The 27745-nt window shown below is 36.2% G+C and overlaps 1 protein-coding gene across 8 annotated transcripts in view; it reads right to left on the bottom strand.

Annotated features, from left to right (window-relative positions):
* The window catches only part of LOC110384162 (polypyrimidine tract-binding protein 1), a 348419-nt gene that overhangs the window by 83773 nt on the left and 236901 nt on the right, over positions 1-27745 (bottom strand). Inside the window, exon 1 of one of the 8 annotated variants that reach the window (XM_021345299.3) lies at positions 1455-1607. The exons of the other annotated variants lie outside the window; for them this stretch is intronic. Coding sequence (XP_021200974.1) covers positions 1455-1532 — 78 coding nt within the window. The 5' untranslated portion in view covers positions 1533-1607. Of the gene's footprint in view, positions 1-1454; positions 1608-27745 lie in introns of those variants that run through there. 8 annotated transcript variants of the gene reach the window in all.

Below are 27745 nucleotides of genomic sequence, written 5' to 3'. Positions count from 1 at the left end.
AATTATATAGGAACGTGTTTAAGGGTATCAAATATTTCATAATATGTAGTAAACTGTAGAGGCCGACAAAGTTCGACTAAGTAATTAATTACTGTAAGTTCAGAACGCTGGCGGCACTAGATAATTATAATGAAATATTATAATCCCTACTAAAGTAAATAACCAATAAGTAAATAGATATCAGTACTTTCAAACTCATTAAGTAATGTTGTATTCAAAGGCAATACGGTACAGTAATTATTATAATGAAATTAGAAGCCATTTTTAGAAGATTTTCCTGTTACCAAAGAGGATTTACATTCAACAAAAATAACAAAAAGGGGAAAAGAAACATCGTTATCGAGAATCGAATCAAGATTCGTTCTGTTTATTAGCTGAGTTAGGCGCATTATTAAATTACACTGTCATTTACGTTTAATATGGAAGGTAGGTACTTTACTAATCAATCTAAATGAAACGATCAGGGTTGTAATCGGGTTGGAACTAATTAAAATCACGTGAAGCATACACTCATGCGTGATCGAATAACAACAATGATAATATTGGATTGTTTGACATAGTGATACATAATCATGTAGAACACCAGATAATACAGCTACTTCATTCAACTAAAACAAATCTAAGCACTTGATAAATTGCGAACTAGAAAATAGTATTACCACCAAAAAACGTCCAATATTAGGACAGTAAAGAAAATAAAGAACAGCCAAAGCCTACCTGCCTACATAGCCAACCTTAATGATGACAAATACGTAAAATATTTTCACGTTCAAACCGCACATCCCACCCTTATTAAAAGTGATAGTGGCGTAACATACCGACCAAAACAACAACACACCGCAATGACTAGACAGAACCCGTACAGTATTCGACAAAAGTGCTACCGACCTTAATATTGTTAGGAAACAGTAACCTCTCAGGTGCTGGCAGGCTATATAACCATTCAATGATTAATACTCGCGCGATGACACGACGAAGAACGAAAACCATACGGTTCCTACCTATACGTTGTACGTGTGTAGCGAAATGCTTGTGCTACTAAATGTACCGATATGTTGACACCGAGACGTAGCATTTAATGTTAAAATGTTGTTTACAATTTGATAATGAGTTCTTGTTTTAGTATAGAATTGATTTTATGTACCTGGTCTTAATAAGTCAGCTGTCTTTTGAGTTTTAATATCACAGTTTTACTAACAGCCAAGTGTAAGAAAGTATTTGTTTTATCCCGATCATCTTGACTAAGGAAAACTAAATACATATTTCAATTGCTTTTAGCCAGTACAGCACAAAAACACAATTGAATAAAAATCATGGTACCACAGAAACGTTATTGAACACTTATTTACAACGTTGATGCATATTTGTACCCAATTTTATAAAGGATATACTTATTAGGTAACATATTGTAACATTAATTTAATAAAACAGCAAGAACATTCCGTTTTCCTCACCTGAATATTGTGCATGCAGACACGTTCATCATATGAGTACCGCAAACGGGATAACATTTCACGAAGACTAAACACCATTTTGATATTACAAACTTCACTAAAATCAAGAAGAAACTTAGGAGACACGAGAACTAAGAAGCTAAATTATTAACGAAATTAATTAAACACATGACAGAAGACAGAATGGTAAGTTAATTACGTTAGTTGAAACTTTTTATACTAATACCTTCAACAATTTATTTATTACGCCCATAATTAAAACACATTTGACAGATTGGTGAATGTTTACATTTTAGCGCGCTCATTTTTGTTTATTTTTAATACGTAATGACATTTGTCACTTTCAGCCTATTCAAAAATTGAAAATGGAACATGAGGGAATATTTTGTTTAAAAATAGTATTTAGTTCTTTGTGCCAATTAAAAAGGTAAAAATTATAAAAAGTTTTTAGTTTCCAATAATATATTTTTGTGAACATGTAGGTAATAGAAACTTTTTTCATTTGCAACACTTTAGGTACTTACTGTTATTTTATTTTTGATATGATTTATGTACGATTGATAATGCTTTGTACAATTTTAATAGCATAGATAATATTTTAGCTTAATTGGGAAATACTAGATTTATTTTTTAAATACCTACATTTTTTATTATTTATTTGCGAATGTGAATACGCTAGGGTTTATTTAGAAGTTAAAGTTTATCGAAAATTTATCGCATATCGCACATTTTGACATTAGGAGAATAGCTAGATACTACTTATGAGTCAGACAAATGTGTTGGTATTAATTTGAATCGAAGAAAAATGGCAAGAGAGCAGTATAATAACTTGTCCGTATTAGTTTGGAATTAAAATAATGATTAGTGAATATTTAAAAAAAAAAACAAAACTGGACGCTTGTTTCACCGAGGACTCAATGACATAGGTACGCGTGCACTTTAGTATTTTACTTAATAAGATTGATTGTGTATTTTTAAGTAATTAACGAACCAAATAATTCATGAAAATGTTTCATAATATAATTTACGTGTTTAATGCATGGCGTGTTAGCTGTCTGTATTCTCTTATTTTAAGCAAAGTAGATAGTCAATATGTTGGAACTAATGAAACTCACTAATTAGTCTGCAATATCTCGTTCGTCCATTGCACGGCCGCTAGTTAGAACATTCGCCATCGTCCTAATTAATTAACTACATTCGCATAGATATCAAAAGTATTTTGTATAGAGAATAGATATGCGCCATGCGGTTATGTATTGCTAAGAATTGGATATTAACGAATTTGTACTAATAAACAGTATGAGGAAGAGCTCCTGGCTCGTGAAATCAAAGCCGCGCGGACCCATCAATCATAAAGTTAAGCAACGCTCGGCGGGGTCACTCCTTGGATGGGTGACCATCTTGACACGATGAGTTCTTCCATGTTCATGCAGTCCATCTCCGTGTTCACGTATTTTATCTAGGTACTTAAGAAAAAGACAAAAAATTCTATAACTCGACCAACAAGGTAGAAAACCGAAAACTTTCAACAAATACCAATGAAAAGTACACCGACCGTGAATATTAGATCAAACTCGCATTTACTCCCTAAGGCCGTTTCCACATGGCGGGGCGTGTGCTCACATATAATAATCGCAGCGGAAACGCCGTCGCACGCGCGCGACCCGCTGGAGCGGAGGTGTCAAACGACAAATTTCACGGCGCGACTGTCCTCAGATCTCCCCGTTTTGCCGCGTGCTAGTGTCGCTGACGTGTAGCTCCCCTTAGGCTGCGAGGCAATTTTTTTAAATAAAGAACCTGCTTTATTTTATGTTTCAGGCCAGCAGCATCAGGCCTATTTGTGCAGTTGTTTGTTTTCAAGTTATGATATTTGTAACAAAACTGCATTGGCCGTTACTTTAATGTGGATAATGTACTGGACTTCATTCTGGACAATATATGTAGGTAAGTGAAGTAAATTGATAGTCTTGGCGTCATCATTCGAGAACCTCATATTGTCTGAGCTGACAGCATTGCAGACCCGCTTCATCGTTCTAGAATAACACTTCAAACCACGCAACACCGCACCATCAAAGATGAGCGTATTCGAAACAGCTGTCAATTACAGTAGAACGTAACATTGTTCCGGGAGTAAAGCACTGGGATTAGATTCCAATTGCAGACGCATCTGTCCACTAATGAACGCTGGCACGTGCATACTGCAGACAGCCACCTGACACCTCACGATTCTGAACGCCTGGTACTTCGACAGCTCGTCGGGAATAGTAAAAACTTATTAGAAGGGTTGATTCTTTGATATAGAAAACTGAATTGTACTTTGAAGCTGTCGGAAAATTCCTAATATAAAAATATTCTACCATTTTTGTATTCTTTTTTGACATTATTTTTAGTCATTCATGACCACATAACCTTATCAAATGAGACACTTAAGTGTCACAATAAAACAATCCTACTACAATAACAAATTGCAAAGGTTTGTTAAATCGATAAGAGTTCGATAAGGGAAAAATATATGAAGAAAAGTTGACAATATGGCTCATAGGAGAAAATTAAAAAGTTTGCAAAGTCCCCGCACGTATGAAACTCTTAGTAAGTTATCTTATAAACTGAGTGCAATGATTAGCTTTGGTGTTTTGGTGTGTATTTTTATTTTAGGTTCGTTGTTATAATTATGAAAAAGTATATATTTTGATGGACTAGAATTAGAGCTGGATGCATCAGTAGGTAAGCGACAATGTTAATTAACACGTTACCGAATTATCTAAATGTAATGTGCGTAGCGTATACAAAACATGTGTACAAGGATTTAATTGGTCCAACATTTTGAGTTCTGCTCAAACGAAAATTCTTAAAATGTAATCTATGATTATTTGAGATCAGTACTTTGCCTAATCTTATTGCACCTAATGGCTACGGGACTACGGTATCCAAATAAAAAGTAACCTTTCTGCTCAAATGGCGAACAATAATGATACATCCATACATAAAGGTCCATTTACCGAACTACACCAAATAGGTATGTATTAGAAGGCTCATTCAATTCCCGAAATGTAGTTAATGTTGTGAACTTTACGGTTAAAGCCGCAATGTACCGATATTAGTGAAAGAATTACTATAAAGATAGAAAACACCAGTCGTAAATGGAGTGTAGCCGGTTTAATGTCTAAAAATAAGCTTTCCTCTAACTTAGACACGATTTAAGAAGTTTTTGAGTAGAAATTGAGTGGTTTTAAAGTACCGAAACAGTTTCTCAAACTTGAAGAATTTGAGTAATCTAGTGCAACAGGATTTAAGTGAACACTATTTTCGTCTAGATTTCTTTAAGGTATTTGATAAGTGTGACATTAAAGCGAAGAAGATAATTTAGAGAAATCGCTCATGGCTCGTTGGTAACAAAACACCCATAAAATTACTCTTGATATAAACGAACATTTTCCTTATAGATGTTGAATATTTATTTATACGTTAGAAATTGATAGTCTATTAAGCAACAGACACATCACTGTTACAGCAGTATCATTAAGCCAAGGAGGCTGTTGCTTAGCTTACGACACGTAAATTGACTTAAGTATTCATGGCCTGATGAATAAGTGATAGGAATGAGCCGGGATGCGATCGAATCAGGCCCGATTTCAATGACCGGAATAAGTTTCTTAGAGGTTACATCGAAAGGCCGAGGTCTGACTTCGGTAGAGGAACCTCTTTGGTAACGAAATAGGAATGATAACACGCACACACAAGTACATACAATCAGAAAAATGTGTAACAAAAATAAACAAATAGTAAGACAGGATAAAAAAATAGTACAACACACGTAAAAAGCTACTTTCACAATGTAATGCTCGCTCATATTTCATACATAAATTTTGCACATGCGTCGGGGAGTAACACAAAGCACGCGAAAGCTTCTTTAAATTATTCCTTTTCTTCATAATCAAAGTGCTGCGTTTGTAAGATAAGAATTCCCTACGCGCCGAGACGTTGTGTGAGGGAATCGTTACACCAGCGAATTATTTTACTCAGCTATTTGACAGAAATACTTTAACAAATACTTGTGCAACTTTACTGTTATACTTTACTAGCTTCCTAGCAATCTTTTAGAATACTTTTTTTATCATCGTCATTTATATGAATCTGATTACATTGATTTGAGCTTACAATTTTTCTTTGCGTACTCATTACTCTTTTCTGCCTAAACTAGTTTTAGAATACATATTTAACCTCTTTCAGCATCTAATAAAACTAACTTGGGAACGCTTGTAGAACTTCGTAAACAAAACCGAAGTCGGGCACACAAACCGAGAAAAAAGTTTCATTTATTTTTCTACGATAAAAAATCTCAATTTCTTTTATACGTGTAAGAGCTTACGAGAGACGCGTGGAAAAGTTACTTAAAATCGTATATAAACAGGAATAACGTCTTCGTGGATTATTTAAAGCAACCCGTAAAATTTCAATGAATATCCTTAAAACGCGGAGATTAAACCGAAAAGTTTTTGTATTTGCTTAGCTCTTCACAGCTGATATAACTGGATTGCAAAAGTTCTAAGGATGAGCATAAAAATGCTCCGGTTGGGGGAAGAAAAGAAAATCAGTATTAAGAGTGTCGCAATATCTGTGAGTGTGTTTTTGTTACGGCAAAGTTCTTGAGTAACTGGGTAACACTGGCATAATAGCCGCTGAGTAACGTTTTATGACTAACGTCAGCGAATAACTACCTAACACCCTGTATAAAAGTAGATATACCTGTTATTTTATTCAAAAGTAATGTCATAATGTTGGACTACTTTGTTTGAAGATGCTCCAAATTGCTCGCTTCGAATCAAATGTAGTACTCGCGTATGAAAATGTTGTAATAGATTTCTTATTACGCTATGAATATTATATGCGCATTGCTAAAAGAAGCAACTTTATTAAAATTGAGACTTTCTCTTATTTTGTTTTCAGTGATTCTAGATAATATAATTTTAGTACAGTCAGACACGTTAATCTAGTTTATAGGTGACTAAAACAAAAATCTGCTTGGTAAAAAAATATTTAAGTCTACTGCTAAAGTGTCACAACCAATCTTCGTACACGAGTTCACGCGTCGTCAATTAACGTGGATTCGAGATAACAAAGTCCTTTTATATTTGATAAATAATTTTGTCTTGTTATTTCTATTACATTTAAGAAACACTTTGTGTAACATTTTGTGTAGTAAGAGTACTTACATGTACACGGACCCTCCAGACTGTTAAGAACCTTTATAAATGACTTCCAAGCATGTTCATTAAAAGCTCCACTTTCATCTCAAAACGTCTCAAGACGACAAAAAATACTAAAGAAATATTATTTCGTTTCACCATTTTCTCGAAAGTTGCCAATTCATGATAGGACTACAGTTAGCTAGATGGATATTATCTATTCATCGGAAGACCCGAGCCCTCCCGACTACAAAACAGGATCACTTGCGAACGAAAATGTATTGAAATCACAATGTAACCTGAGGCTTTTGTCCATTGAAAACATTTTTTATGCATTAAAAATATCTTAGAAATGTTTATTTAACAATAGCGTTTAAGAGAAATTACTTATTCATGGCACGTCTGAATTTTCCTTGCTTTTGTTAACGGCAGGAATCGATTCGTTTGCTTCCGTGTAATTTGATAGCTGATGCAACAGAAATTGTATGTTTTTGACGCTGTTGTACTTACCAACTTCGAAGTTATATTTAGTTTTGCATTTCCAACGTTCCAATATTCGCAATTCAATTTATTAGAAACGGGAATTTGATATTACAGCATTTGAATCAAGTTCGATGGGCCGTAGTGATTTTATGTTAAAAGCGCCAATTTAATCGATCCAACGGAATAAAATAATGAACTGACGGGACCCGCGTCCATAAAACACGATTTTATCATACCGTTGGGAGGGACACGTTTTCGAATATCGTAATAAAAAAGTCACAGATGTCAAATTTATGACGTTGGACCATTGTAAAGAGATTAAAAGATTTACTACGGATGAGGGTGGCAGCTACGAACGCTACGCAGCTACGGCGCTACGCTGTAAGTTCTACGAGAAAATAATTTTACAAGTTTAATAATGCTGTAATCCTTTTGTATCGGTGAAATTCACGTCCGTCTATATAACAAGGAGGAATATTTTGTTTGTTGTTGATCCAACTTAAAAAGAAATATGTCTTCTGAATTTCATATTTCTCGTAAACCGAAACAAGTTCGAACTCACCCATTACGTCTGCACATACCAAAAAATGTGTACATACCTGTAACAAAAATAAAATCCATGAAGACACCATCACATAATAAATACCATAACCATATAAGATATAGATTATGCAACAAAAGCGCAAAACTAAATAAGCCAACAAATAGAATAATTTAAACAGTTAATTTGTTGTAACGTCCTCCGAGCGCAACGCTAATGTTGGCGTCAAACTCACAGAATTATGAAAAAGATATTTCCCTTGGGGAGGGCGATGCCTTATAAATGTCCGTAACTTGGCGTATAAATCACGGTAAGCGCTAACGCCGCCAAATAAATAATTTTCTTTATTCATCAAAATTAAAAGGAGCAGTTGACAAAGCGACCCTTAATTAAAATCCGATTTTGTTCGCGACTATAGAAGGCCGATCATCAAGTTACTGGTTGCCGGTTTATTTGCCCGGCGGTCGTACGCAACAAACACCATTATTGAACTTACTCCGTTCCTCTTCCCCTTTCTGAATACAGTTTTATTTTCTTTTTTTCCTAACCCCACTTGTTTTTATGAACCGAATCTGTCAATATCGAAGGATTATTGATGTGTACTCGCGTTATTTGAATGTTGTATTATTTGGAAATGTTTTAAGTTTAGTTACAAATGGACATTATTATTGTCATCTTATTTTTAACAAGATACTCATATGAATACTCAGAAAATTAGGAATTTACCAAAACAGTCCTTCCTCTAACCCACCATGTTCCATTAAGTACAGTCTCTGTAAAATCCGTTCCATATTTTTTGATTCCAGGAACCCTAAACTTGCCAGAGGTGCATTAGCCAGCGCTTTCGAAGCCGACGAGAAGATTACTTAATGGTCTAAACCAGACGCAGACTTGCACGAGAAACGATAAAAAAACAAGGTACCTAAAGGTTTGTTTTGTGTCGGGAAATACTGAAATGCAAGTACAACAATAGGATTAGTACGCTACCAGCACGAGAGAAACGGTCTTCTTATTGTTTTACGTAACGTATGGAAGTTAACTTAATCTAAAACCGATATATTAAGTTTATTGGATAAAACGGTGGTAGTAAGTTCCTTCAATTAATTGAAGAGTTACTGATGAAGTATTTGAATTGATACGATTTGAAATGACGGGATTATTGAATGTGTATCAGGGAAGTAAACATTTAATTGAGCTTCGCCAAACATCGTAAGGAATAGACGTAACTTTTCTATTTACTGAATGCATTTCCATCATAAACAAAATATTACTTCTCGCCAAAACTGTTAATATTGAGTGATTTATAGAAACCGCATAACATTATCGTGTATGTAAACAGCATGAATCTATCCGGTTGTAGCAGGTATATGTTTAGCAGAGAAAGATTTATTTGTAAACGGGTGTTCCGTACAAGTGCACATCGAGTTTTCAATTACACAAAGTGATGGCCACACTGAAGCGGGCGTACCGCGAAAAACGCCGCCGCGGTCAGGCAACCTGACCGATTGCACACCGCTCACTCGAGACCACTCCAATCCCGGCAAAATCAACACAAACAATCACAAAATAAGGTTAGTTTTCCAACGTTCGCACCGCTGCATCTACGAAAATCGAGGAACAACTCGTTTTCGAAAGGTTGAAGGAAAACTCGATCGCTTTTCCAGGGGGAAGCTCTCAGTGGTTTATTGCGTTATTACCTGGACGTGTCTGCCGCGTCGGGACAGCCGCAATTTGGGGAGAAAAGAACGATATGTTGCGAGGAAAGGGATTTTATAGAGCTCCAGAGCAACGGCTCCGGAGAAAAGACCAAGCGCCCGTCTCACTCCACGCCTAGCGTAATTTTCTTTGATCGAAACTCTACAGGACACTACTTCAGTTTTTATTTTCATCCAATTCAATATCGTTGAACGGTTGTAAGACACGCTTCGGAACATTTCCTGATATTTTGTTTGTTCCTTTTAGTTTATATTTCGCTTGATTCGTTTGTGGTCCTGGTAAAATTCTGCAAGGCGACAATTTTGTTACTTACACCTAGTTTAAATCGCTTCCAATTTTATTTAAGTAAAGGAAACAAATACGCAGCATCTTCTCGTAGTACAAACCGATATGGAGTTACTACATATAACAGAATGTAAGCTTCATATTACACATCGTTCACGACGACCCATAAGCCATCTACACCGAACTCGATTCAATAAAAACGTAAGATGTGACCAAAGATTTGCTCCAATAATCGAGCGACAAAAACTGTAACTTCGTCTTAGAGCCAATGAAATAAGAGTGGATGTCCATAAAATAAAATAATAACCGGTCAATAAAATCTTTCGGGTTGGGGCAAATCTGTCAAATACGTCTGGCGGTCTGTGAAGGGGGATAAGAAAGACGTCGGAGGGTGAACGGGCGCCAAGTGGTCGGAACTTGATCTGCCGTAGGTTGATGGCAGTTGCCATCAATCGACAGGTAATTGGGGCCATGTCAACCGAGTAAACGATGCCGCCAATGTTAAGAATATTTTTTGTATTGTCAAAGAATACGGATAAAACTTTAAGTAACGATTGTACTCAGATTTATTGTTTGCTTTTTATCGCTTATTCTCAAGATGGGGTATTTTGTATTATTAAATATCATAAAAATAACCTCCATTAAATAAATCAAATATGAAGTAGGTATTTATTTAACCTAACTCATACTCGGTCGGAATTTAAACATTTTCATAAATAATTGAGAGCCTCAGGTTGATACAGTTAAAAGATCCTAAACCTGAAATACACCCAACCAAAGTTTCAGAGCTCACAAATGAATAAAGAAACATCGTAAAATACAGAAAAAGGCAGCGGGAAAGCGGAATGAAGCGACAGATGAGGTAACCGAAGTTTGCGATGAGCAAGAACAACACTACAATAATATGACGGAGAGAACTTCCTCGAGTCGACAGACGTCGTACCTTCACTAAATTATGTAACGCCTGAAGGTTGATTGATAGAGAATGCTATTTACCTTCGGTGTCGTCAAATAAAGACGTCCGCAGCCCATTATTTATTAACACCCTACGGATTTAAAACAAAAGCTCGAGTATTCCAAGGTTCTGATTTACACTTTAGTTAAGATCGATTGCATCTAATCGGTTATGTCATTAGGACCAAAAAACAACAGAAATCGATCATTAAATTCTGTAGTAATATAGGAATAATGTAACTTTAAGTATATGTTTTGTTTTCCAAGCTTTCTGAGTAACGGAAAAGTATAATAGTGGCTATAATATTATTTAGCGATATACAGTCGCGGTTCGTAGGGCCCGTAAACCTGACGCCTTAGCTTCTGTAGTGGGCAATCGGTAAATGTGAGCGTTTGGGGAGGAAGCACGTGACTAGAGTCGGCTATGTAACACTAACATCTGTATCACATTTATCGTCTTTAAATACGTTTATGTTTTTTTTTCTGGCTTGTAAATATTTGTAATATTGTTTCTAGGATAAATCAGAATTCATATGAATCCATTTATAATTTTTCAAGTTAATTGATTCTCTAAATCAGATGCGGAAAAAATACTTCAATGAAAATGTCATAATACTAAATTGACCCTTATCAAAAACAAACCAAAATAAGTTGTCAGCCTGTGCTAGAATCTAAAAATACTCCTACTAGGGCTATAGGAATCAATGTGTGCGTACCCAGTGTCTATAACAATTGAGGCGGGAAATTGCCGACTTGGTCCGATCCGCGCAATAACCCCTGACTTCTGATTATGCAGATTGCCTCTCGAGTCACATATGCACGTACACTAAACATCTCCGTGGTCCACGTGTTGCTATCATCTACATTTTTACAACCCGCAAGTCTGAGACGTGCTACTTTTAAATCCTTTCCACGGATGAATAATGTTTGTGTAATTTTGTGAGCGGTTTCGGATTGTGACTTGTGTCAGTTCTGTTGCTCGCTGTGGGTAATGTAATGAATCATCGTTGATTATGTTGTGCAGCGTATTAAAAGCTTTTATAAATCATTTTTTTAAACTTTATAATAGATTTATATTACGAAACTTCATTCAAGATTCCTATTCAATGCGAGAACCGTATCGAATAGCGTACACCTCAAAGTTAAAATGCTTGAAACAACGACAAAAAGATCTTAAGCCCACACAAGCCGCTTCAACTACAATTAAGCAGCGTCTACACGAGACTCTCAACAGAGCTATAAAATACGTCAGCACCATACAGTTAAGTAACGTTTGTAATAAGTGTATCGTCGGCGACATAATCTGCATAATTGGAAGTCGTCGAAGGATATTGCGTCCACGTGAGGCGGCGTGCAATTTTCTGCGCCATTTCCTACGAATCGTCCACTCGGATGGACGATTCGACGCGCATGCCTGTCCTATGCTTAACTTTAACGTTTAATTGATACTAACTATAAATGCTATTTATGGTGTTAAAGAATGTCCGTATTTTTTTTTTACGGAGATTTTTAACATCTTATTACTGTGTAACTTGATAAAAAATGCTGATTAGTTGGATAAAACTTTTTCGGTAATTCTTCAGTTTTATGTGCATACTAGCTGGTGCCCGCGACTTCGTCTGCGCAGGTTTAGTATTTCGAACAATATGTTTACAAATTGTAGCCTATGTGTTATTCTGATGTATAAGCTATATTATTGTAAAGTTTCATTAAAATCCATTCAGTAGTTTTTGCGTGAAAGAGTAACAAACATCCATACATCCATACATACAAACTTTCGCGTTTATAATATTAGTAGGATTTATACACAGAATGGATGATTTTTTTTCTATATACTTACTAATATTTCTTCCTTTATACTTTTTTCATAATTATTCAATACATTTCATACAATGAATTGATTAATTCTGTCCTTAAACGTAGCAACAACACCAAGAGTTCCTAACACCTCGGCATCCACATTTGTTAACCGACAACAAACAATTGATAAACCGAACGCGTAAAGGGTTAACAGTTCAAAATGTGTTTGTTTAATTAAACACGAGTACCAAGCAAACGTCAGTTAGATCGTTGGCAGATAGGCATTTGTATCCTTTGATTACATTTCACTTGTCCACCGTTTACTTCCTACGTAATTGACAATGAATCCTTCTAATTAATTATCTTAATGTTTCATCTTGTAATTAATTATATCGATTGGTAGCAACTGACTACCTTTGGCTTATTAAAATTTACCGGTACCTCTGCTTATTTCAAGTATTTCATTATCATCAAATATGTTAAATTACAAACAAGAAACTGAATAATAATTATACTTTTACAACAGCTTTTCATATAACTTGTTTTCTCAGCAAAAAAAATATTTCACTATAAATAGTCCTAAATCTAACATCTACTATTCATAAGCAAGTTATGTATACACTGTAGGTATTCCCTGAAGGGATAAGCATATTTGAACATGTTTAATACATTCATATATGATGAGGTTAGTATGTTAGAAGTAAAGAAGGGGTTATTTATAAGTAAAAAAGCATACTATTTATTTTTAATTTTGTAGTTTCTCAACGAAACAAAACAACACTCACTTAATACAGTATTTTTGAGATTGTGTTTGCAAAAGTTTTTTAGGGTCGTATGTCTATCTACCATTAAAATACTCAGATTAAATAATTATAAGGAATTCATTAGCCTATCCACCCCAGTGCACTATTAAAAAAAAAACTAATTCGGAATAGGCAAGCCTATGTCACAGTTACGCAGTAGTCACGTCACTATAATAAATCCAGAAATAAAAGTGGATCTATATTTTTGGCTGTTATACAAGTCTACAGTCTTGATTCAATAAACATCGGATTATTTTTCTTTGGTCAAACAAAAAAAAGGAATTCTGAACCTAAGATCGACTTGGAAACGAAAACGGGTTGCTTTATTTTTAGATTCTAGCAATTATGTTAATTTTATTTTGATAAGATTTTTGTTTGTGAATCCTAAATAGGTACAAATAAAAATAGAAACCAGAAATATTGATAACTTAAGATCTCTAAATATCGCTTTTATTCGATTCGATTTCTGTATAATTTTATATGTCATAGATCTACCAATTCCAAAGCAACAATTCAAATCTAAAAACCGCAAATCCGTCAAAAAGCCCACTGTGACAAATGACAAAAACATAAAAAAGTTTCAACCCTAAACCGCTAAACGAACCGTCGCTGCCGTCGCTCTAAAAATGTCCCACTTAGCGATTTTCACCTAGACCTAGTAACTTGAAAATGATTACGTTCCACCGTCACGATCGATGCGTCTCGCTCATCCCCACGTCACGCGATTTGTCGTGCGAGACCACGTTTTTTCATCGGATGAAAGCCCCTATTTATAACTCTGGCAAATATTTTCAACGGACCGCTGGTTTTCTGTTTTTGTACAGCGTGCACTTAAGATGCATTTATATCATGTTAATTGAAGATAGTGCTGCAATTCAGTTATATTTTTTGTCTCTAATCCGCAATTAAAATGTGCAGCAGCATAAAACGCGGTTTGTAATTGAGTTTTTACAATTATAAGTTGTTAATGTGAATTGTGTTAACAAGAGCTTTCTAAGACAGCTGTATAGATACGATCTATAACGAACCATACACAACCCGATATGGAATTGAACGATTTTTGTATTTCTATCCAATTTCACTTAAAAGCCGATAACGTCATAACACGTAATACAACAGAACAGGTTTCATCAAATAAATGTTGCCACAGAGGAAATGAAGATTTGAAAAGCAGGTGTCCAAGGATTACAAGGAGATGGGGTCACGTGCGCACGACTGAAATGCGATGACAATGCAATCGTGTGCACTAACGTATTGCACTTTGCACATAATCCACACTAATCGGAGCCCAACGAGAATGAGGATTAGACTGCGGTAATAGCTTGGAGGTAACACGTTTTTTTTTTCTCTCATTTACCTTTCATAGCAGTTCTTATGGTCTGGTGAAAAATTATGGTTATGTCAGATATGGTTTAATTTGACAAATCCTAGAAGGCAATATTCTCTATTGGATTGTCGAAAATATTTGGACAGTAGAATGTCAAGTAGCATATTTTATATAACCCTTTACTGCTTTGTAAATGATAGAATAACTTCGAGCATTCATACATATTACAAACATTTTAAATTAGCAAGCAGATATGAAGCTGTTCAAAAGTAAAGCGGAAAATAAAATACGGAGAAAGGTTTGTTCCTTTAGCTCAGTATTTTATTTGCTGTAAATAACTTCAACTCGGTCTTTTTGCAACAAAAATCGCATCACGCTAGAGATGTTCCTACAAATTTTAAATGAAGCTTGTTTATGAACTTACAACTTTTTCAATCCTAATGCACAAACTTATTTCGAGCAAAATTAAAGTGTTTACGCTAGAACATTAACCGGATCCGCTGAAAGTTTATCTTAATTAATCTTTTAAGCTATTTAGTCAAAGAGAAGTAAATTCCGTTGGCCGCTTTATTGAATTCTAAGTCCGGAAAGTTGGCTTAAATAAGAAAGCATCGATACCCGACGTCTGAGCTCCGTGGTAGTCCTTAAACGATTTCCTAACTTAATATAAACTTACAAGATTGTCTAGTGAGAACTTCACTCGATTTTTGATTTTTTGCAAATAACGATATCATGATATTATCTAGTTTGACGTTGTTTCTTATTTGTTAGTATTGTCGTGTTTTGGAGGCAGTACTCAGGAGATCGTTGAAATCATTTGCTATTCATTACAGGCTAATCGGAATTAATTGAAACTGTATCGAATTAGTTGCTTATTTAATCGCCACGTGCATAAAAATCCTTTTAAGTCCCAGTCAGACTAACTTTGGTCCACTTTTTGTCAGAGCTAGATTTCTAATTTAGATGCAAATGTACCTAAGTTTCGACGCATGCTATACTCGGTTTTATGCGAGTACATTACGGCCGAGATTGCTGCTGAAATTTTTATATTCGAATGAAAATCGCCCATTATTCATTCAAGTGTACGTACAGCGAATTAGTCACGTAAATTACCATTGTAAATAGTCGTCGGAGGTAATAGCGAATATTGAATTATAGATGAAGTATTGGAAGTGGGAGATGAATCCAGTTTTTTCTGTGTTGAAAACCCTGAGGGAAATTCCCGGCAGCGTTGCGGCTGCGAAGCCTTCAATTTATGCAGGGGCCGCATTGGCGTCTATCCGGATGACAATCTTGACATACGGGACGCGGCTGAACAATGCAGTTTTGTTAACTACCTACACGAACATTCGTATTTTTACAGACTATTTCATAGAATACGTTTTTTCATGTATCGATTGTTACGCCGTATTTGGAACACTACAAAAGTATCAGCCTAAGCAATTAAGAGTTTCGACCTAAATGAATTTTCAAACTAAGCACTTGAGACCCTAAAGATTTCACAGAACAATATTACAACTGCAAAATCCGACCGAGGGCGTGAACTTTCGAATTTATCCCAAATTCACGACAACAACGACCAAAATTATTACACAATGAAATCAACAAAACTGAGAATTTAAGCAGAATTGGATAGGGTGGCACAAATGGAAAATATGCCTGGTGTTTGCGTTATAAACTCGACCAATCACGTTGGCGCTAGCACAATGTGGGACTAAACGGCACGCCAACAAAAGAGCCGTAAAGAATGGGCCGCCGACACACTCACGCTAATAAAATAGTTCGGAGCAACAGGTCGTTGCGGCCCGCTCGCTTGCCAATACAATAGTACCAACTATGAGTGTGTATCTGTGATTCCTCGTACCTCTTGCGAGTGTAAAGCACTACTGGATAGATGCTGTATCATATTGAGTTTGTTGTGCCGATTTCTTCAGCGCACGCGGATGGATGAGATTGTGCTGGATTTACTTTGTATGACGCCAATATTTGTCAACGTGTATTTGCATTTATATTTAATCATGTTCTTTTCAGTTTGTACTTTGAAATAATAAGAAGTAGCAATCAGAAGAAGAATCTTATCTAAGAAGAGAACACATCAATAGTTGATTCTAAACGCATTATTTACCTATATTATTTTGTCACTAGCAAAACTATCGCATAAATCCATTTGACACTTAATAATTCAAGTTTCAGTAGATAAATGAGACTATTAATAATAGCAACAATAGGCCATCACTATCCTCTTTGGCTCCCTATTACGCCACGCTATCGAGGGCCCTCGACGTGCAAGCGGCATTGTTTTATCGGACGCACTCAGCGGCCTTTAAGATACGTTATATTTTGATTAAAAGCACTCGTCCAGTATTACAGGCGAGTGATTTATAGTTAGGGCTCATGATTTGATTAGGGGACGTGTTGGGTGGTCAATGAAAATGTATGAGGTTATAAGCTGTTTACAAAAAGCTTTAAGAAATCAAGCATGTTTTAGTTTGAGATTAAACAGCTTGAAATACAGACTATGTAGACAAGATCACCACAATTCCAAAGTTGTCGATGCAAGAAATATTCAAAGGACGAGCGCAAACTAGAGAACACACAAAACAATCTTGTTAAGTTGTACCTGTACGTTAACTAAGGCTATTTACAGGACAGCAAGAAAGACGGTCGCACTGAGCTCCCTAATTCCCGGGTCGCGTGTACCTTGCGGTTCCACCACAGGATTTACAAGTTTTCTTCTATTGGTTCAAATGCTTATTTCTGTTAAGGTCCGCTACGACTTACATAACTTTCACCCACCGTGTTTTCACAAAGTTAGCTTTCGCCAACCCTTTGATATTTTGTCGATTTGTGGTTTTCCTTCTTGTGCCAACTACCACAAGGAAATTCGCTTGTTGAATAAACTTATCCTTACAATCCATTGTTACCCTGGACCCCTTTCGAACTATCAGATAACTATGTATGGGATCAATAAATAACATTTTACGTGTTTTTGTAAGTCGGTCATTGCGTTGGTGTCGCGCTCGGGGCAATTCATTTCCATATTCCATGCAGAGAAAGACGGCTGATGTAATAAGAGAAGTTTAATACAAGATGAAAAGCCAAGCTTTAATTTGTGGGCAAACAAAGCGGACGATGTTTAACGTTCAGCCGCAGCCGACAAAGAACAATCTATTAAACAAAACAGCGAGTACATTGGGCGGGAACGCGCCAGTAAGTGAGGAGTGACAAAACTTGAGCCGGCGACTAATTAGCAATACAAACATGAATCAGGGGCTATTAGTTGTAATTGAATTGTCGCCGGCGGCAAAGTTGTCGCCGCGGCGAATTTAAATATCGCGCTTTACGAGGTTTTAGTACTTTTGCCCGCTGGATTATTATTACGTAACTTATAATTGCAACTAGCACAGCTATTTTTGTACATTAAGGACTTTTATTAGTTTAGAAAATAACTGTTGGCGTTAAAGAATTAATTGGGCCTCAATTTTTCATTTCAATTAAAGAAGTGACAGGGTTTTTATGCATTTTTTTTTATTTTTTCCAACACTTAATTTGCACGTTTTAATATTTAAAAACCTACAAAATATATTGTAATTTCGATAGTAGTGAGTTTAATTAAAAACCTTTCCTTTTAAAAATATAAAACCAGTCTAGCTGAAAATGAATTCGGAACTCTTAAATAACAATGACGATTTTCATGTTTAAATAATATCCTTTATGCGAATTGTAAGTGCGCGGTAACCAAGTTTATAAAACGCGTATTTCCGAAACGCAAACATGTCATTGAATTCGAACATTGAATTTCAATACGGTCATTGTTTTCGGATCGACTAATAAATATTCATAGCAAACAAATGACGCTAAATTACTGCGGCAACTTTGGCCGATTGGGAGCCCTTTAGGCCGCGAGCCTGCGACAATTTTTCACTGGAATATTATAAAACACTCCTCTCGTTGCTCCGAGGAAATTATCTCTCCCATTGACTAAAATTTTTCACGGCAAGTTTGACTTCAATCCATTAATTTTTTCCCAGTTTATCTTGAAACCTTCGCGACAAAGTTGGATTGTGTTAATTGGGTGGCTGGATACTTTTTGTAACAACATTTTGTGAACTGAAGAAGGATTTTTTTACGTAGATTTGGCCGTTGAATAGTGAACTGTTGTTTCAGGCATTCATATTTTAGCCTTTTAAAAATAACTTTTAATCCAATCTACATAATTGCGATACCACAAAATGTTTCATGATTTTACAAAGCTTTGACCTGAATGCGAGTTATTTCCATTACCAAATCACAATAGACTATCAAACTTTGTTATGGGACACTTAATAAGTTGGAACATACGGAACACTAATTATGTTACCCGCACTGGCCTATCTGTGCACGTGCTAATTACGTCACATACGTCAAACGGCTGTACGTTTCATGACGTCACATACCCCAGCTATCTTAGCTTTATTACTCGTATGGGTAAGTATAAATTAGAAGTCGAGTTCCCCCGTACTATCATCTCAACTTCACTTTAGGACCCTACTTTTATAATAGACGACCGGGATTAGGATGGATTTGAAACCTGCATTTCAATGCATATAAACGATAAGTAAGTCATTATGCATTTAAAATTATATCACAAATATCTTTAAAGAAACAGTTTATAGGTTTTAAGTCGGAAAATGCTCAGGTTAAGGTGCTGGCAGGCTTATGTTCAGGCACTAATTTCAAACACTTCCCTGTCATTATCATCCAAATGACCAAATCGAATATCCCTAGAGGAGAACTTATCAGACAATGGGGCGAGAACTTCGTTTTCGCGAAAATAACCTCAAGACTTAAGGGGAATGTGTTAAAACACCGTGCAATAAAGTTACGAGTTACAGATATAGTTACAAATTGATCTAATTACAATTTGCTACTCAACCACTAGTTATGACTTCTTTCATAGTCAACAGCAATTTATCTCAATAATTTGATGTATATTCGATATGTTTTTTCATGAATATTTGTAGAACGAGCTACAGTATATATTTATTAAACAAATAAATAATGATATAATTTACTCCTCAATAATACCAGACACTTAAAAGCAATTTCTAAAACATTATGATTTTAATGTTTAGAAAAATCACACTCTGCGGACGGCCATAGAGCATGCCCTTAATATAACTTGTTCATTGTACGTTAGCAAAATGACCTTGATATTATAATACCATGCCCAGACAACATTACACAAGCAATTATTATCTGGCCCTTTGTTTGCAAAATTTCACGCAAAATTTCCATAATCTGAACGAGGAGGTTGAATTTCAGGTTTTATTTTTTGGTAATTTGAATTTAATTTTGTAGCGTAATGCTACTGGTTAACTTACGTCTGTACTTTCACATAATACACAAGTGATTATGTGAAACAGCAATAATTAATTTACTACAAGAAAAGTTTTTGCTTTCAGAGTACCTACATTATCTAGAAAATTCAGAACACAAATGATACTAACACCGACTTACATTTAAAAGCGCTCAGCATTTTTTCCAGATATAATTACACACCTATGTACCAGGCTAGCAGAATCGCGAGGCAGTTTGTATGAGCCCTCAATTCCTTGACTCAGCTAAGGAGGGATTAGGCTGCTTGTCGCACGCACTCAGATTTCTCTGCTATAGACATCGTCAAGTGAAATTTAGAGATTAAATCCTCTTTTGGAACCAAACGGCGTATTGAGTTTGGTTTACCGACATATTTTTGGTGTATTTTAAAATGTATGACTTAGTTTTGCAAAGTGATGTTTTACCATAGCTTTTAAATGTGTTGATTAAGTAATAGCTAGCTATAAGAATCAAATAAAATTGGTTAAGTTTTATATCATGACATAAATATCCATCAATAACAAATACTGCATCAGCTTTTATGTAGATAGCATTAAAAGCGGTTTTAATAAAATCATAAAATTGAAACACTTCCATCTTCGAAGATTTCTCCTTTAAAATAATATTGGTACTATAAAACTCCTATAAAATAACCGCCTGATCTTAAACATTCATTTTCACATAGATTGACTGTGTCAAAAAGTTTTTCTATCGTAAAAATCGCTGATAGCTAACTCAAGAATACGGCGTAAAAACGAAATTTTCGCCGCCATTTACTAAAACTATAAAGGTCCCATTTCCTAAATCATGAAGGAAACTTTGACCGATTGCCGTAAACTGATATAATATTTATCCTTAGATTGCTTTTCCTCAAAAAAGAATGGCAACACATTGTTTGTTGTGGACAAACATTATTCCGGAATCGGATCGGTTCCAATAAGGTATTTCGCGATATATTTGCTACGAAATAGTCATTCTGTCGTCGGTCTTTACCTAACACACAAATTCTCCGAAGTCGTTTGAAACTTGCATTAAAATGTTATTAATCATTTATGAACTTCTATTGAAAAGTTTTATACCTGTACAGTAGATAGTGCTCCTTTAGAATTTATTTAATCATCGTAATGTTAGAATGTTATTCATATAAACAAGTCGGGAATAAATTACTTAACTCAAAGGCGAGTACCGAGTTTATTCAATTCGAGATAGCACATTACGAACTAATGTACAGGATTTCTAGAAATAGCTACCTCATACGTCTAAAACTTCATAGCGGACTAAAGTTAGTAAGGGGCATGTTTTCTACAAACATAATGTGGTGCGGGGCGGCATGAGGCTGCCTGAGAGGTTGGTCCTTCGAGTCAGACTTTATCTGATCTAGCCCCTGGATTAATTAACTTAAATGCAACAAGTCCGAGTTTGCGCTGCTCTCGAGATAGTCTGTCGCGTGTTTTATTATGGAAGCTGCTGAATTAAGTAAGTAGAGTCACCAGGATTATATTACGTTTCATTATAGCGTCGCGACAGGAGATTTGTATGCAAACTTCGCTAATAATTGCTTTCTGATGTCATTAAGTGAAGATAGTTTTGAGTGTTCTGAAATTTACAAATGGACTTTTAATTTTATTGAATTCTGTTTATGTCAATTGTTCAATAGAAATATACAACTAATCTTCTTTATTGTTTGTATGTACATTTCTAGGTATTGTACCTACATAAATATTTCTAATATAACAAATTTCTAAATACAATATATTTCTATGCTTTTTTTTTGTACCTTCAAAAATCCATGTTCTGCATTTGGTAGTCTGTGGGATAAGTGACTTAAAACGTAACAAGTCGAAGTTTGCTTTGCTGTAGAGCCTCTGTGTTTCTTTTAATATGAAATTAAATAGCCACGGGAGAGGTATAATTCTAGTCACCCCTATTTTAAATCAAACACTGATAAAACAAGTGAATTTGGCACTGAGCTCAGCAGATTTGACACCTCAAATATTTGGCCCTAAAAACGAATTAAAAAGAGTTAAAACCAAATATGTGCTACAATATGTGATGTCAATTCAAATAATGTAAAATAAATAAAAATAAAAAATCTATAATGAGTATCAGTAATTATTTCAACAATGAAGATAATATTATACAAAGAGCAACAATTTATTGGGAAGAGAAATCGGCGCCGCTGTATCGGATCCGTCGGAGGGACCGACGACGTCCGTTATTGGGACTCTGGGCTCACTTTCGCCAATTTATATGGCACATTCAAATTTATGCCATATAGTATTGTAATAAGAGCGGAGTATACGGCAAGGATAAAGTTGTTAAGTTATACGGAAGCGGCCTAATGACGACATGGACTACAATAGCACGTGTGGCCCCTTGTTATTGGTATCTGACCTGACCGCTACGAGCGATTTGTCTAAATGAGATCCGGACCTCTTCTCGATGCTTTGTTATTTTTTTTCGTACGTTGCTCCTTACTTGTGACATATTCCGTACGAACTGCTCGTTTTCCTTGATTTTATACATTTTCTCAGTTGATGTCTAAACATTTTATTGCGGCTTTCAAAAGACGATCATTGAATACAAGTTTTTATGACTCCTCCATGAGGTCCTACAACAAATAGTTTCACTACTTTGAATATGTATGTTACTCTAGTGTTTCCCTTAATGGCCTCTGAAAAGTAACTTGTAATAATTTACACGATTTATTACAAAACTAAATGATGATGTTGCTCCAAAATTAGGTGATATATTAAAGAACCTTTACCTAACATTAAACTATAATGAAATAACGCTGTTAAATAGAGAAGTTTAAGGAACGAATGCCTTTGGGCCTAGATTTTGTGATAGAACAGATCACAGCAATTTGAACTCAGTGTTGGTACAGTTAGGGGTTATAACAGCTTGACAGTTAACAGTTATAGGTACCCGAGTCCACCGCAACTACCGTAATCCCGTATACCGGCGATTAATCTTCGTTCCGGCTCTCACGAGGTGGTTTGTTGTGGGTAAATTTGTGGGGATGGCTACGATTTGCTGGCCATGGGCCCCGTGGGCCGAGTTCGTCATATATTAATCCTTTGTTGGTTTAATCGCCTCTTTTATCGATGGTAGATTAGAGGCACGAGGCGACGTAAAGCCAAATTGATAACTAATGGACGCAAAACCGTCAATTATCACTGAAACAGAACTATGAGTTCACATTTTGACATTGATACTTTTATTCTCACTTAAGTGAACATATATTATTTCTGAAACACAACTGAAAACTTTCCACTGCAAAGGAATAATTAACTAAGGCCGCACGTACACGTGTGTACTATAATGCTCATAACATCAGAAAGCCATATTAAAACAAAAATCAGTAGGTAATAACAGCGCCCAAAATACGATAATTGTAGGTGTGTGTGTGATTTGAATATTTGAACACAGTCTCGGAGCGTAAACATACACATTAGGTGAGCATTGTTTTTTAGTAATTTGTGGTGTATAACGTAGGCAAAGCGCGGAGGGCGGGCATGGTGTGACGTGACGGCGCCCCGCCCGCCTAATGTTTCACTCGCGTTTCTGTGACAACTTCTGCCTTCTACCAAATTGTATTTTCGTGTTCGGCCGAGTTTTCCTTATAAATACTGTCATTAAGACAGCGACACGGTGACAGGTGCTAATGTTTGTGGAAGTATCGAACCCATTAATGTAAATAATGTAAACAATATATGTTATGACTTATGACATTTACTGACACCTCGTGAGATTGGGATCGATTTTTATTTAACTGTCGAATTCAGTTCCCGTCGATGTTATGTGGAAAGGAACAGTACAATGATACGACCAAAAAACTTATAATCCAATTTAATTCTTGTAACAATAAACACGAGCGCTAAGTCCCGTAAGTAGATTGATAAATTCTCAAGTAAATTATATTGCTCGATTCCATATGCTGGGGTATTAAACGGATAAAGTATAAGCCCACGAATGATGTTTGATACGACTATAACGACAAGAACTTCCACGAATAAATTAGTAAGAGGGGAATTGTGGAGCGGGCAAAACGCTTGTTATCTCCATTCGCGATTTTACAGCTCCAAGGGAACAAAATCTTTGGAGTAATTATTCGAATTTGGAGTTTGAGGGACGCTGAATAAAAAAGGTACGACAATTTTTTTACAAAATGGTTTGAGGAGAATTTATGTACGAGCATGTAGGCGCGATAGCAACGAAATGTCAATGATAAAGTGTCGAGACAAAATGTGAGTCAGTGTTAATTTTTATCAGTGGCGGCGGTGCTGAAAGGTGTCATTTCGCTTGTCCGATATCGCGTCCGTAAAATGTACATAGCTCATGGCGGTAAGTTTAAAATGAGCCCTAAAAGACGAGAGGAAGGTAGCACCCGGGGCGTCATTATGAAGCCCCACGTCATTTGTTTATTAAACATCCTGCGAGGTGGAACAGAATAATGGCACGGTAGACTTTGTCACGGCCGCTTTACCCTGAAATTAAATCGTAATGATGATGCGAACCTCACTCGCCGCCGTTTTCGGCTCCCCCCAGCCCACAGTTATTAAGTCCCGTGTCGTCTTGAGGTCAAAATGAATAGGTTTTTTAAAAGCCCACCCGGTATGACAACTGTCATAGTTATGAAAGGAATCGCGTTGAGTGGTCTACCGAGGTTACATAGAAAATGAAAAAATGCGACGGTTTTTCATACTTTGTGGGCGACACCATTTTGTAACGAAGTGGATGTGTATGTATTTACGAAGTTATTCACTAAAGGAACTTTGTCATTTATAGTAAAATATCGTTCAAACATTTCGAGAAGAAGTGGAAACAAAAGTGAAGAAGTTTTATTTCCTTTTAAGATATTAGTGTAGTTTTTCAGTAACTTTTGACAGTGTGACATTCATATATGCTTTTACGGATGTACGGAAATGTGAAAGAGACTAATTCAAAACTCGGCGAGGAACAACAAGGGAAATAGCTAGCTTAAGAAGACTGAAATAGGAAATTGAAATTATCAGCAGACCGTTAAGATTTATTTCGGCTTCTGTGAAAGAATTTTAATTAAAAAGTTGTTAGAAATATTCGCAAAGAATATGTAATCTGTTGTTAGATGAATTATTTCATAATTGGTCGTTAATTGTGCCCAAATTAGAGAGTTAGCAAACTTTTTACAACTCGTAGGTAGATACAAAAAAGAAGTAGCGAAATTACATTTTTCCGCTATGGCGTTTGATAGGCTGAAATTAAAATTACAAAGAACATATGGATATTTAGATATATTTTTATTTGTGATAGAAATAGCTTAGCGCGGGGAGGAAAATTAGTTCAGAAAAGGTTTAAAGGATTTTCAGGATGATAATGTTCGCGGGGTACCTACTTCCTTTGAGAGTCCAAAGTGACACTGAGAGGTACCCTATGTACTTAATTCAGTTCGTTTTTTTCTGAACTCTTTTAAAACATGGGGTTTTAAAAACGCCGCGGGTTCTGCCTAAAACAGCATCAAGCGATCCCCAGCGTCCGTATTCAATTAGCAGACGTGATTAAATTTTTACGCGACTTAAAAATACTTTCTGTGTAACCTACTTCAGGAAATTTACTACCTACTATCTACTGCCAACAATTTTATTAGCATAAAAAAGTTAGAACCTACAAACTTAAGGCTTAATGAATTTGTATTTTAATGGAGAAATTATGTTTAAAAGAAATGCCAGTAACCTCAGTTTGTTTACGTTACTTATTGATACCAGAGTGTTACGAGTTGATGATGTTAGTAAAATAATCCGTGCGGGACTTTATTAAGGCGTAAAAATAGAATGTTGCTACGGTAATAAAGTGCAGGCCTACCTGCGGTAGCGGTTTTCATGATGCGGAAAATAAACCAATATAGAATTATGGGCACTTGATAAATGGGAAATAATATTTAATTATGACCAAATATTTTAGCTGCTTTTATATACAAGCAACCTGAATGATGTCGGACTATTGAAAAATCCATCTTATAATCCTCGCGTTGAAGAAACCTTTGATTTTTGTGTTTTTAAGTGAGTGAGCTTTTGTCTCTAACTCCTGCAATTACAGACATACGTCCCACTTGCAAACAAAACAACATCGCCGAACCTTCGCGAACAGAAAAATAGAATTACGTGCACTCGTCCGCGCCAATTATACTCGCGATGCATGCAAAACGGCTCGAATCAGATTCTGTAGTACCGACCTGTGTCAGCAAGTTGAAGTACAAACATAAATCTACAACAACCCCCTCTAGGGAATAAGTGTGGAGTAATTTGCGAGCACACGAGCTTGCTTCGTCGCGAACATTAACTATTAAATTCGTTGCATATTAAACTACAACCTTAGCGCTGTAATCCAGACCTACCTGAACGTTGGGTTCGTTCTCGCGAGGCTCTTCAATGCTTCTTAAGTAACTTATGAGTTTTGGAAGTTCACTGGAATCGATATTGAGATCTGGGGCCGTTTGTTGTGGTGAATTACTTTACACTATATTGCTAAACTAAATAACGAGCCACACTACGTGCCACAAAGTAAGTGAACTGCGCAGGGATAGAATATTGAATAAGGGATAAAATTTTATCGAATAAAACAGAATTCGATTTCACAACAAGAAACAAATGAGATGAACCATCGACGACGAGGGTGCAAATCTCAGGTGATTCGAAGGTTCTCAAAGAAAGGAGAAGTAATGTCGAAAAATGCCCTCTTTGTTTCCGACAGGCAACAGGCCCACTCTGTTCTGGTCGAGAGTACGGAACCCCACTTGACACGCTTCATTTTTACCTTTTCTTTAAATTGAAACTGGAGCGAGGGTGCTCTTTCTATGCGCCGTGTATCAGCCTTCATTATGAATTAACAAGATTTTTCAGAATTTTTTATATTTTTAAACTCCCCTCCGTTAACCGGGCTGCTCGAAAATTCCTTTACCAATGCCGCAAACGTAAGTGCTTGATAGTAAAACTGTTGGAACTCACTTAGACTGGATTCCGTAACACTTGCCACATGACCACTGACCGCAAAAAATACGATTCCAGTATACAGGTAAGTTATCGTAAACTAGTCACAAAATTGAAGCAATTAGGTAAGTTAGTTGCACGGAGTAACTTGTTCCATGCGGGTCTTATGATCGAAACCGTTGTAATGGCGGTGTGTAAGCATATTATATCATGTTATTTCCCATAAAATTTCCCATGTTGGTGGATATTCTACGCGCACTGAGAACAACTTTTCCCATCGGGTGCGGTGCACTGCGGCCGTGGCAATGCACTTTCGCTGACCCCTTGGTTCCTCCCACGGGCGGCATCTCTGTCGCTCTCCTAACTTTCTTCGTGGGTTGTCTCGCTCGCACGCAGTTGCGCCTGCGCTTCCCGGGTACCGAGGTAATAACATTCTACGACGCGGTACGCCGCCGTGTGGAACGGGTTCTGTCGATGACTTCCACGATTATTTGTATGAAAGACAATGGTCAGCGTGTGTGCTTTTAAGAGGCTGACTTTACATGCAGTGATACAGGTAGATATTAAATTGTGTGTAATTATATGTTGATAGTCATTGGTAATAAAAAAGAATATTTGAAATAATAGACGTCGACGTTCCAAATTAATTTCGTAATCAATTTAACCAGGCGATCTAGAAAGTCATTTTAGCGTACTTGTCGTTAAATCAATCATGCAAACGAAATCGTTTCAGAATGTACAAGCAATTGATTCAGTCGCCGTAAGTGGAATAACTTTCTTGGTTAGGAGAGCGTCTCGACTGTCTTTGTTAACGCCCTATACAGTTACGCTTATCTAGTTGCATTCCAGGTGACTGATCTTCGCACACGA

Source organism: Helicoverpa armigera, chromosome 4, assembly GCF_030705265.1.
Source record: "Helicoverpa armigera isolate CAAS_96S chromosome 4, ASM3070526v1, whole genome shotgun sequence".
NCBI lineage: Eukaryota > Metazoa > Arthropoda > Insecta > Lepidoptera > Noctuidae > Helicoverpa > Helicoverpa armigera.
The sequence above is the reverse complement of the archived record's forward strand: the minus strand, read 5'-3'. Positions and strand labels throughout refer to the sequence as shown.